The sequence below is a fragment of the Lissotriton vulgaris genome, chromosome 4_1 (genome assembly GCF_964263255.1).
Source record: "Lissotriton vulgaris chromosome 4_1, aLisVul1.2, whole genome shotgun sequence".
NCBI classification, from domain to species: domain Eukaryota; kingdom Metazoa; phylum Chordata; class Amphibia; order Caudata; family Salamandridae; genus Lissotriton; species Lissotriton vulgaris.
In genome coordinates, this window is record NC_141691.1 from 733193105 (window position 1) to 733206805 (window position 13701).

At 40.8% G+C, this 13701-nt stretch overlaps 1 protein-coding gene across 1 annotated transcript in view; it reads right to left on the reverse strand.

Annotated features, from left to right (window-relative positions):
• FARS2 (phenylalanyl-tRNA synthetase 2, mitochondrial) overlaps positions 1-13701 on the reverse strand; it is a 1707987-nt gene that overhangs the window by 934199 nt on the left and 760087 nt on the right. The window contains exon 6 of the mRNA XM_086965030.1: positions 10357-10488. Coding sequence (XP_086821156.1) covers positions 10357-10488 — 132 coding nt within the window. The remainder of the gene's footprint in view (positions 1-10356; positions 10489-13701) is intronic.

Sequence of the window (13701 nt, forward strand, 5' to 3'; positions counted from 1 at the left end):
TCATAACAGACGCTTGGCCAGCCGATGGTGTGTCCTTGGTACGAAGTGGTACAGGAAACTGATGGGAAAGGAGGCTAGGCTTGCTAGAAGCTTCGACAAGCGTTTCCACTGGTTACTAAAGGGAGTGTCCGGGCTCTGATCTCTGGTAGTTCATCACAGTACAGACATGTAGCTGTGACGGTGGAGCAGAGAATCCTGTTTTGGCTGGAGAAACGGACTCCCCTCTAGCGAAGTGAAAATAGGACTTGGTGAGGTGTTCCACTAATCTCTAATTTTCCTACTGTTCTTGCTTACTATCTCTTTCTGTTTTCAGGTTCCATACATTTATATACATATATTTCTACATATATGTTTGCCTCGATTGTGTTTCAATCATTCTATTGATATGTTAGAGTCTGCTATGATAGATATATTTGGCTTACCGTGTGGTGTTATTATAATGTACTAATAAATATATACCAAATATACTGATTCGCCTTTTCCTTGTAGCAGGAGGTGTGGACTCTTCTTGGCCAAATGCTTATGTTGTAGAAGGATGGGTGAATTCCCTTCTAGCAGGTAATTGTGTTATAGGAAGTTGTTCTACTCCTGGCAAGTGATGTGCATATTCTAAGTATTCTATCCAATACATTGCTAGGAGGAGCATGCGCTATGTACCCTCTCGGATGGGGAGGTGTTGTGACTTGTTGTTATTTGCGAGTTCCTTGGCAATGGTCTTATTTTGTTAGTGTTTATTCCTTTCTTAGGTAAGTATTGTGAAATGTGGTTCCTTTCTGGATCCTGAGAAAGGATGTGGTAAGTAATGGCCTGGTGACTGACAGAAGCACCAAAATATACAGAAAAGCAGGTCATTACAATTCGGCGTAGTCGGCAGGACATGAACGTTGATTTAAAAGGGGAAAAAAACTGTTGTTTTTTAGAAATTGAAAGCAGACTCTCAGATATCATTTGATTTATTTGCATGGGTGTAGCCCATATGGTGTTCTGGCTCATGAGTGAGCTACTTGTGTTGGGTTGAATGAGAATTGCTGTGTGTTTAAATGTATTTTGTATAAAGGGCTTGTAAATAGCTTGTTACGTCAGGCAGAAAGGGCTGGATCCCTTTAAAGTGTTCAGTAAAAGATGCATTTAAAATGTGCTCAGCTGCAACATGAATGTAACCTCTCAGAATATAACCCTGAAACGTGGGATGACATTTCAGATAGAGATATTGGGGTTATGGTAAATTGCTGTTTAACATGCATCCACAATTTGAGCATTTGCAAACAGGATTAAATGTGTATGATTCAGAGGTCAAAAATGTTACAGAAAATCCAGTCAGGTTACAAGTTACACGGATGGTTTTAATTAAACCTTCCGAAGAGGGTTTTCAGTTGGAAAGGAATGTGCAGGGAAATAAATCAGACCTAACAGTGCACGATACATTTTGCTTTAAAAGACATATGCAACCATATGATTCTGAAAGTGTACAACAGCAGATTGTGTGTGACTGGTTAATTCAAAGGTTTAAAAATTTATTTTCTGATTTTACCCAAAAGCAATGTACCCCTTTTAGCAGGGAAGAAAGAAGTCAAATGCCCATGACTATGTGCTTTTGCACACTAAAAGATACTGGACAGAACAGCATAAGAGAAAATGTGATTCGCTTATGGGAGATTGCATTGGTTATTAAATGGCCTATATAGACAGAAAAGAAGTTTGGTAGGATTTCACAGAAGCAGGGTTGGTGGCCCCAATAACTAATGTTTGAAATGATTTTATGTAGCTGGTGCACAAATGTGATAATTCTTTGCCCATGACAGTTGACTGTTACAAATTAAACAAACATATACCTTCTTTGACTGATGCTATCCCAGATATTGTTACAGAAGTACAATGAGACTTTGTGCTAACATTTTTCTTTTTGAGATCAATAGAAGGTTTTGCTGGAGGTCAGGAGAGGTTAAAGCTGTTTTTTTCTGAGACAAGAGAAGAGTGTATAGACTGTGTGGCATGTGCTTCTTTAAAAAAATATGAAGGGGCATGTGTTTAAATGTGGGCTGTTCAGTATGGTTTTAGTCTTGTGTATCCCATCTAAGAACGGAAAATTTCACAGTTCTGAGCTGTGAGCAGTTAGAAAAAAGGATTTGTAAAATAGAGATAACATTTGCATTCCATAGCCTCTCTCACGAAGCTTTTGGTAGGGAGGGGCTGGCTAGAGGAGCAGGCAGCAGGGAGCAGAGACGTCTCTTCTTGTTATGATTGGCAATGGACCAATTTTGTTCCCCAAAGCTTTTGTAAGGGAGGGGCCATCCCAGCTCCTTGCTACAGCAGAATGAGACAGCTTCATTTAGATGGATGTTTGAGAGGCTTGCAAATGAGCAGGCTTCCTTCCCCCCCCCATGAGGAGAGTCGAAAGTTGGCAGGCGTGCATGGCACTTCCGCCTTGGAAGAGATAAGATGCAGGCCGGCAGTATAGAGCAGAACTGTCTCTGCTTGTTTTGATTGCCAATGTACCAGTTTTGGTCCACAAAGCTTTTGTGAAGGCGGGGTTAGCTAGCTAGGAGAGAGTGAAGAAAGCTGCCCCAGCCCTTCTGACTGTGTAAGAAAAAGTTAGAGTTTACTCAAATAAACTTAGAGGATATAGTGCAGGTAGTATTCTTAAACTATTCCCCAGATCTAGAGGAGAGCTTTGCAGACATAAATAAAAATATTGGACTTTTAGAAATATAAAAAAAATATATGTGCTTTTAAATTGGAGTTTTTTGCGAGACAAGTGATACTTGTTTATCTTTTCAGATTGCGGTGCCAAGGTGCAAGTGATGCCTTCCTTCCCCCTCTTTCCCCGGGTGTGAGGGCACCCCCCCAAAACCCCTCCCCCAAGCCTGGATTCAGACCGGACGGTGGAAGGTGATGTCCTGTGGCTCATGGCTGACGGGAGCTGATAATCTATGGCTGACCGGATCGGATGGGGTTCTTCCTTGTTAAGGGGATACAGATGAAGACCGAAGTTGGGGAGCGGTGACCCTACACAGATGGACTGCTTCTTTCCAAGCGAAGAAGGGATCAGCAGAGTGTGCTATGATTGGAACTGTCCCCTTCAAGTGAGGCTGACTTTGAAAGCATGAGAGCTGTGTGTCTTCCACACAGGAGAACTGCTTGTGCAAAAAGTGAAGATGCAGGGAACTGTGAACTGTTTTTTCGACATGGAGTTCAACCTGATAAGAGACAGCTGTGTTTTTGTTTTCCTTTTTTCACAGAAAATAACTTTTTTTTAACAGAGACTTTGCTGCAATTAGAGTGGATATTTTCTGAGCTACAGTTGGCTGCTTTGGCAGTAGAATTTGCAGTTTAATCATTAGAGGTTCAAATGACTCAAGCATCCAGATATTTCTGAATTATTTTTAGATATTTTACCTAAGTTATTGTTTTAGGTAATACAGTCTTTGCCTGTTTCATAGTGATCATCATATATTTTGCTATGTCCTTCAATTGCGTGATGAAGTTTAAAAAAGAGAAAACCAGTTAGTTATGATCTGCTTTGAATTCAATGTTTTTGTGTAGCCACTTCAGCACGAGAGTTGCTGATTCAAAATATGCTTTTTAACATTTGTGTTTTTTGATTTTGAAATGCAGTTTTTCCCTTGTAGGTATGCTTTCAAATATGGCCTGCAGTTTGTGTCTTTCACCCTAAAAATTTTAGTTCTAAATGGTTTTGCCTTTAAATGAGACATGCAGTGTTTCAATGACAGTCAGATCTTCAGTTAGATTTTATTCAGTTGCTGGTTATTCAGCATTGATACCACTTTTGCAGTTAAAAGATACGGTGCCCCAATGATAGTTGTGTTCTTCAGTCATGATATTCAGTTGCTAGTTACTTTGCAATAATACTAATTTTGCAGTTCAAAGATGCAGTACTCCATTCATAGCTGTGCCTTTAGTTCAGTGATTTTATTTTTGATATAAGTGAATGGTGATGTTCAAGGGTCATGGGGTGCAATGTAGTGAATGAGCTACTTTAGTGATCTGATGCCCTATGATAACCTTCAATCACCACAATTGCGTATTGATTTTAGTGTGTTATGTTATCCTAGCCTTAATGTAGGATGGTTTTGCATACGCCTATTTCCATTTGGATCTATAATCTTGCTGTCTTTCAGTAGAATAGTCTTGCTAAGAATAGAAGGTATGGGATGTTGAGGTTCAGTGTTGTTAGTGATGGTGCACACATGTGCTCCATGTTGGATACTGAGGGATTAAGTGTATAATAGTATTTGGGTTAGGTGAACTGTGACTTTGGCCTATTGGCTTTGATGTGGTTTAATGTCATTCTGTTTTCAAAGTCTGAATCTATTAGTCTAGCTGCTTCAATTGTAGGGATTCCTGGAATGTCAATTTATAATGCTAGGGCTATTAGTAGACTGGCTTGTCTTATGGTTAAATCTGTTAACCACACCTTGATAGCTTCATCTGATTTCCTGCTTGATATGCATGGTGCTAGACAAGCTGTTTTGCAGCATGGGGTTGCTATTGTTTCTTGCTGTTGTAACAGGACCATGGCTGCTCTAATCTTGATGGATAATGTTGTTTTAGACTTTCTGATCCTTCTAAATCCATCTAGTCTCATATCATTGTTTTGCGTAATTGTCATCAGAAGTTCAATAGACCCTTGATAAAGGACTGTGGGATTAGCTCCTTGGGTGGTTACCTGTTTTTAGTATGCTTTGTTCTATCTTGGTTGGTGTACCTTTTAGTAATCGGTTTTTAGTCGCATTATGTTGTTGTATTCAATGTGTGCCTAGTCTTTTGAATATGTTTTGCCCTAGAACAGTTTTGTTCATTCTGTCAATTATGTTTCTTATTATTTCAGTAATCGTTTGCATATTGTTTGATGCTTCGATGGTGTTGGACAATGGTCAATGGTGGAATGTAGTGACTGAGCTATTTTTATGGATAAGTGGCTCGGTTGTGATCATTGCCCACCACAATCTCAGCATATGTTAGCCTAATTTAGTGATATTTAGGCCTGTTTCTGACTCTACCTTGTTTTATGGCAGTGCTGACTATTGCCTTTGACAAGCTTTCATGTTATCTTGCTTTGCAATTCATATCATCACATAAACATATTGATGTGTAGCACTGAAGCTTCAAAGAAGGGTTTGATTATGTGTCTTTCTGTTTCTGACTTTATCTTGCTTAATGGCAGGGCTTGCCAATTGGCTTTGGCATATTCTTATGCCTTCTTGCATACTTATTTTGCTCTTTTGCAGGAATAGAGGATTATGCATGAGTAACTCCATGTTCTAAACTGTCGCCATCTTCTGAGTCTCTTTAGGTGAGAGGTGATGTTTTAATTCCTACTTGGTATTCGCTCTTCTTAAACCAGAGAGGACCGGTTCTTGTTGGAGGAATGTGCTCACTTTGTGCCGAAATCAAAACAGACGCTTGGCCAGCCGATGGTGTGTCCTTGGTACGAAGTGGTACAGTAATCTGATGGGAAAGGAGGCGAGGCTTGCTAGAAACTTCGACAAGCGTTTCCACTGGTTACTAAAGGGAGTGACCGAGCTCTGATCTCTGGTAGTTCATCACAGTACAGACGTGTAGCTGTGACGGTGGAGCAGAGAATCCTGTTTTGGCTGGAGAAACGGACTCCCCTCTAGCGAAGTGAAAATGGGACTTGGTGAGGTGTGCCACTAATCTCCAATTTTCCTACTGTTCTTGCTTACTATCTCTTTCTGTTTTCAGGTTCCATACATTTATATACATATATTTCTACATATATGTTTGCCTTGATTGTGTTTCAATCAGTCTATTGATATATTAGAGTCTGCTATGATAGATTTATTTGGCTTACCGTGTGGTGTTCTTATAATGTACTAATAAATATATACCAAATATACCGATTCGCCTTTTCCTTGTAGCAGGAGGTGTGGACTCTTCTTGGCCAAATGCTTATGTTATAGAAGGATGGGTGAATTCCCTTCTAGCAGGTAATTGTGTTATAGGAAGTTGTTCTACTCCTGGCAAGTGATGTGCAAATTCTAAGTATTCTATCCAATACAATACTAGGAGGAGCATGCTCTGTGTAACCTCTCGGATGGGGAGGTGTTGGGACTTATTCTTATTTGCGAGCTCCTCAGCAATGGTATTATGTTCATAGTGTTTATTCCTTTCTTAGGTAAGTATTGTGAAATGTGGTGTCTTTCTGGATCCTGTGAAAGGATGTGGTAAGTAATGGCCTGGTGACTAACAGAAGCAACACAAATATACAGAAAAGCAGGTCATTACAGCTGAGAAGAGAAGTAGGGTCAGATTGGGCATCTGGAAGTAGCCATGGGAAGGAAGGCAGAAACTCCCAGATATGGAGTTATATTACATGATATGCCTGATGGAGCATGCAGTGCAATGGTTGGGCAAAGATAGTAATTGGGTGGCGTGTCTTTAAGGAACGCATGACAATGTAACACTTCCGGACCTACTCATGTTAGGTAAATTAATTCATTCCATGTGTAATCCATCAGCAGTAGTTGGGGCAAGAAGGAAATAATGAGACGCCTGCAGTTTGTAGCTGAGGTGCAGCTGTGGAGCATTTGCCCCTTTAGACAGATCATACAAGAAAGGAACTTGGCCAAATCTAAGTGGAATGTATGCGAGGTCTTGGGAGACATCAGACCTGACAACAATTTTGTCACATTTGCTGAAGTGCATGAATATTTTTGACTTGATCCCGGTCAGTTTCTACAATATTCACGCATATCACAGACAGCTATAGAGATTTGGCACACATTCCCTAATGCCCCAGAGATCACACAAATTATAGTTAATGGTAAAGCACGGATGAAGACTGTTGGCTAATCCATTTTGACTGCTTCAACAAGATAAAGGAGGTGGTGCTGTTGAGGCTAGGGAGAGATAGATCACTGACTGTAATTAACCACTTACTGGGCTGGAAAGAGAAAACAATACAAATGCATGTTTTATACTGGTGCAGCTAATTACCAGCATATGACCCAACAAACTTGAGTTAAGTAAGATCTTTGCTCCATTGGCCATGGCAGTAGGAACCTAAAGCAGACGTCGATCATGTCATGGAAGGTGGAAGCCTATTAGTCGGATATGATAGGGAGGCTGTAGATGATAACAGGTGGTTTTTTTACACTGACACAAAAGTGATGCTTACTGGGGTTGCTACCAAAGAGAAAGGCCAAGATGAAATGCAGTATTGCGACATACAATGGAGTGGGCCACAGTAGAAGAGAGCTTAGTGAAGGTATTAAATAGGGATGGTAAACTTACTGAGGATTTGGCCAAGTGGGCAACATTGCTTCAAGGACTTTCTGATCTTCTGGATGCTAATACAGCAAATGAGAGGCAGTTCTAGGCACATATGATAGTAAGGAGGAAATAAAAGGAAATACAATCCTAAACAAGAATACTTGTGAGGCCAAAGATGCTTCCAAACAATGAGCTGGTTGACTAACGTGCAGTGGTGGCTAGTGACCTATGAAAGTTGTGGAGCAAAGCAGCAGCACGTCTCGGGGCTCATGGCTAGCACTTTTATATGTCACTAGCCGTGACTGCACAGCATTTTTGTTTATGTCGAAATGGATGCCCACTTAAATAACAAACTGCACAGACATGCCCTGAAGGCGACTTGCTAGATGGTCCATACATACTAAACCATTATTTTCTCTGTAGGTTTGAAGTAAACAAATTGAATTTGATGACATGGTTGCTCAAGGCAATGTCCATGTGCCTTTCAATTGTGAGCCATGTTTACTTGATAATATTAAGCCTAATGGCGAACAATTGAAAAGTAACGGCCACTAGGGTATATCTGTGTACTCTTTAATGTGTTTGGAAAGATTACTAACAATATGCCCCCCTATTTCTCGTGCATGGCCGCGTTACATCTATTTTTACTGTGCATGTTTAATAAATTCTCAGGTATCATTTTACCTCACTCTAGCCTTGATCCAATGATCACTGCCAAACACCAAGAATGAGTTTACCTCTCAAAGCACAACCAACAACTGCGGGAAACCTGGCGTGTATGTGCATTTCTATCTTTAAAGTAAAGTAGCAAGACCAGTGGTAATACAGTACCGCTGACTGCAAAAGATCTACACAACTCCGCTATCTGTGCTGAAAACCCTTTCACCAAATAAGTCTGTGGTGGGGTAATAACAACAAAAGGGCTTAACGACGACGGGGGGGACGCTCTCTGCTCATCTCAGGCACACACAACAGGTAATGCTCATGTAAGGAAGACAGCCTATGTGAGAGGAGGGAAGTGGCAAGAAACTTGACAGCAAACGCAGTACACACAGTGATAGGTGCTGTTGACTACACAACTAAGGGAAGGTACTTCTGCTGCGACTGTTCCTACAAACCACCACAGCGGGAGGTGACTTTGCTACAGACAGGAAGAGCATAGAGCAACCAAACCTAACCAATCCTGAGCTGCTTCATGCAGTTTTCAGCATGAGAGTAGCACCATGATTGGTCGGAGCAGCCTTAGGCAGTGCTCCTTTTCAGGCTAGGATCCTGTGTCTGCAGTCCGCTGGGCTAATATACAGCTTACAGATTTCTGCGGTCTGAAAAGTGCATGTCGGGCTGGCAGTCGTAAGACGGCTGAACAATCCGACATGTGCACTTTAAACAACTGTCTCCAAGTCAGAATGGCCCCGCCCCTGCCCTCATACGTAAAGTGCACTAGAATGGTAATGACAGATACCATTCTATTTACTTTTTGTTTCATGCAGGTGCTGTGCTTGCAGCAGGCAGGGCGACGCTCCTCCGCCCTAGAGGAGGAACTGCCACTGCTAACAATAAGAGGTTACACATACTATAAGGGGAGACGACTGATAAACAGGAGTGGGCTAGTAGAGACACTCACAGCCTTGGATCAATACAGAGTACATGATTATGTGCTAACAGTGACGTTTCGTTCTTTGCTCACTTTCAATTGGATGGCAAAAGAATACACTATTAACGTCCACTTGTTAATTCTCCTGAATTTAATGGTGTGTTATGATCAATAAAATTAGAAAAACATTAAAAATATTTATACAAATCAAGTATGCACTTGTTTCTAAAGACAGACTCTTTCACTATGTGAGTACGAAGTGCCCATGTTATTAAAACGGTGCTCCCATGCTTCTACGCAATACAAAATCATTATTAGTGGGTGAATAATATTTTCAATAGGGTCATAATATTTTCAAAAGAGTAACAAAATGTTCACATTTTATAAAAAAGTTTAGATTTTGCATGGCCTCGTGATCCCTTTAGTCGATGTGTTTTACCATGACAGCAGGATAGCACTGACACAAGGTATGCCCCATAATATGCACAATATATCTTTTCTTGCCACACATAATTTAGTTTGCCCTGCCACATAATTTGGTCCTTCACTACAGCATAATTCCAGTGGCTCTTTGAAGATGGATGGCAATAAATGAGGTACGGTTTTAACAGTGCGATGAGATACTAAATTGACCGGTGCTACTCAATCTGAAAACAAAACATTTTCTCTATATATTTGTACTTTTATATAGTGAATACTAGACTCGAGTGGTGGCAGAGCGCTTTACAGTGGTTCAAATATAGAAAGACAGAATATTGAGGGCATTTATTTCCCTTAATGTTGTCTGATAAACTATAAACATGTTGAAGAGAAGAAGTTCGGGTCAAAATGAAATCCCCTCTACATTTGCCAGGAACCTCCTGAGGTTCTACCGAGACTATCAGTCTACAGAGAGAAGGTGCTAGTTAGGGCATGCAAGAAGGAACCGGTAGAAAGCATTTATCTTCGTGTTGAAGACTTTGAAGAAAAGGTTCCTCCTGATGGAGGGGGTTGGAACAGCCAAATTGTAAATAGCTTTAGAAAAGGCACCACTACCTCAATCTAAAAATGCAGCCAGGTTAGACGAATTTCATACTTTTCCATGAAAACGAAACTGAAATTACTGCCAAAAAGAATGTGTGCTACTGCTTCTCTGAAATCATCCACAGATCATGATTCCTGCACTGCCTCCCCTATGGATGAGACTTCAGTGGTACATTAATTCCTAAACAGGTTCTTGGTTTGTTTTCTATGATATGATCCTCAACAATTTTTGTTTTAGCCGCCAAGCATCTGATTGGCCTGTGATCTCTTCCCAGCTACTATCAGTTTTGCCTAGCACTTTTTTTTAAAAAACAAAACACGCTTTAGAAGAACAATCATTCATTCATTCATTAATTCATGGACGTAAACAGCTTTCAATGGTAACGCTGGTGTTCCTGTGTGAGCAAGCTCTTCGCTGTGACGCGAATCACACCAGAAGTGTTTGCTAATAGCGACGCCAATGAAAAAGAAGAGTTTGTCAATACCTGATTCAATCAGCTTCTGTTCCATGACGCCGCAGCCCAGCACTTCCATCCATTCCCCTTGGAATCTGATCTCCATCTCAAAGGATGGGTGGGTGAACGGGAAGTAGCAGTCCACCCAGCGGACCTCCAGACCTGTGCCATTGTTGGAAAGCAGACAAGAGGGTGACAGAGTTAAAAGGCTATCCCCCTTTAGCAAAACGTGTCCTTAAGCTAATAACATAAATTACAGGATCCTGTAGAAAATATATAGCACACAGACTCATTTACAATACGTTAGGGCAAGGTAATAAATCTTGAAACGTGTGAAAAAATGCACATGTCTAGTCTAATATAAAAAGCACTCTGTGCAGTTCAGACACCCTATGAAACCAAATCAATCACTTGTCAGGCTCTTGCAACTACGTGTTGTAGGGGAAAATGAGCCAAGTTCATGGCAAGGCAAATAGTTCTGTCAATGTCTGGAGCAGGCAAAGGCGAGGGGATGATCTGTAGAAGCACATTTGTGTTTCTATTTCCATTTCCTTTGTTAATAGCCATATTAATGACCCTTTTGAGCAAATTAATCTTGTTTCTTTTCACAGCACAAAAAAGTACTATAAAAAGGACGACTCAGATGACTGAATATTTATGGGCACATTATTGGTGACATGGGAAAGTCAGATCAAAATCAGGCAAAATATAACATTATCTGATGTACATCTCAACAAGAGGCTGCGCCCAGTTGGCTTCTGAGTAGGTGTGAATTCTCCACCTTCCTAAGAAAAACAAATGTAGCCACTTGTAAGGCAACCACAAGCCCCACAGCACATACATTTGTATGTGAACATTTCATAAGATGGCAGCAAAGGCCTGATTTCAAGTTTGGTGGGAGGAAAGAGGGACCCCACAAAACTGGACCTCATCCGCTAAGTATTGTTGGAAGACTCGTTTCCTATGTGAAGGCTCTACAGGATTAGGTGAGACACTGGGGAGGTCTCAACCTTTGGCTTGTATTTTTGTGCTTGTGCCGGGGTACTGTTTTATTGTTTTTCCTGTGTGCACTTGAATTTTGTTTTAAATTATGTTCATGGCCTGTTAAAGCTCGTTTTTAAACTTATGTTCAGGGCCTGTTAAAGCCCGATACCACTGTGGGCGGCCATTGCAGAGAGCACCATGCTTGGATTCGCTGCGGAGGGAAGCATTCTAGTGTCTGATGCTCCCTCAGGCAGGATGTGCTTGCCCCGAGGCATTAAACTAGCTCGGAGGCGGACGCACAGTGGACGTGTGCAGAGGGCGCGTCGCTGGCACGCCAACTATGTGCCTAAGTGTTAAGAAGGAACACTGAATCAGGTGGGGAGAAGTAAATTCCTTTATCGAGTTGAGGAGCAAATAAAGGCATGACCCACAGCTCCAGAAGCTACAAGTAACTGACTATGAGATTGAACATAAACATTCCACATGACCTACACTATGTTCTAGTTCTACATGACATACGCTATATTCTGCTATGGCGTGTTCACAACTAGAACAAGGACATCACACCCCCCCCCCCCCCTTCCTTCTAAAAGAAGAGCAAAGGCTAAGAAATGACAGTAACACACAAAAAAACTAAATCTACTAAAACAATTAATAAAAAAAGTGCAATTAAACAAAATGATATGTTACTGACAATACAATCTTTCAACCACGCCGGAGCCATCCCTTTCTTTACCAAATGATGAGAATTGATCTCACCCTCAACACTGGAAGAGGGCTCTTGGGGGTTTTCCGATTCAGCAACATTCCCACTGGTAGAAGGAGTGATCAGATCAGGCTCTACCTCACATTCATTTGAACATGAAGGAGCAGAAGAATTATCCACACCTTCCAAAAATTCATTGCTGAGTTCATCTGACATCCAATCATAAGTAACAATATGATCAGTAACAGGAGCTTTGCTTGTAGCAACTCTATTTAAATTCCATTATTTGCCACTTTTCACTCTCACTGAGAAGAATCTCCAACACTTCTTCCGGTTCAAAATATTTACTTTCCCCTTTAGGGACCCAACCAGGTTTTTTAATTTGCATCCAGTCACCTATATTAAATTCCGGACTTTTAACACCATGTTTCACATCATAGTACATTTTGCTCTTGTTGTGCATCAATTCTATGCGATTTCGTACCTCCCAGGAGGACCAAAATTGTGTTCTGGAAGGAAAAAGTCAAGCCGGGGTAAACTTAGACCCTGGTTTCCTACCTCTCATTAACATAGAAGGAGAAAAACCTGTGGCATTATTGAATGTGACAGGGTACGCCCAAACAGTTTTACCAACCTAAATGGACCATTCTTGGTTATTTTTAAGTGCTAATTGAATGGTACCTTTGAGGACTCTATTAAATCTCTCCACTATTCCGTTGCCGCTTGGATTGTTAAGAGAAGTAGTATTATGGATAATGCCTAATTTTTAAAAATAAGCTTTGGCTTTAAGTGATAAAAATTGTACACCATTGTCATTTAGGATAGTTGACGGTATGCCTTCTGAAACAAAAGTTTCATCTAAAAATTCCAGAACAGCATCAGTATCCGTATTGTTGACTACTTTAATTACAGGCCATCTAGAGAACAAATCAATATGAAATTTAAGATAGTTATGAGACCCAACAATGCGACCCATAATGTTCACAGCTACAGTTTCCCTGGGGTTCTTCTGCAACAAGCAATTTCTAATCGGTGTGCAAAAGGTTCGTAAACACTTGTCAGATGTGGACAAGAATGCAATCCTGTACAATTTTTTAAACTTGGGAATCCATTCCTAGCCACCAGGACAGTATGTTGTTAATTGATTTGGTCCTGAGTACACCTGAATGGCCTTTGTAACATAACTCAATAATCCATTTGCTCAAATTCTCAGAAGGAATTACTCTTTCACCTATCAAGAGTCCCCTACACCACAGTTAATTCGGACCTGACTTCCCAAGGAGGTCTAATAGAAGAACCAAAAGTTCTTTTTTTGGCCAATTGTGCAAAATATGTGAAATTACAGATTGACGAATAGGATCCTTTCTGGACTCAGCAGTCCACTCGTCTTTTCCAATGGCAGAGAACCCATGTTCGTGGATAAGGGCTACTTGCAATTCATTCCATTCCGCATCTTCACACTTTTCAAGCATTACAGGCATCCTAAAAAGAAAATCTGTTACAACATTGTTTTTACCTGGCATATAAGTGATCTTGCAACCAAAATTTTGCATGCGCATAGAAATTCAGCCAGCCTTGCAGAAGCAGTAATGGCACCATCCGTAGTTAGGATTTTGACCAAAAGCTTATGATCACATCGAAGTGTGCAAGATTTCCCCCTAATGAAACATTTAAAACGTTCTAAT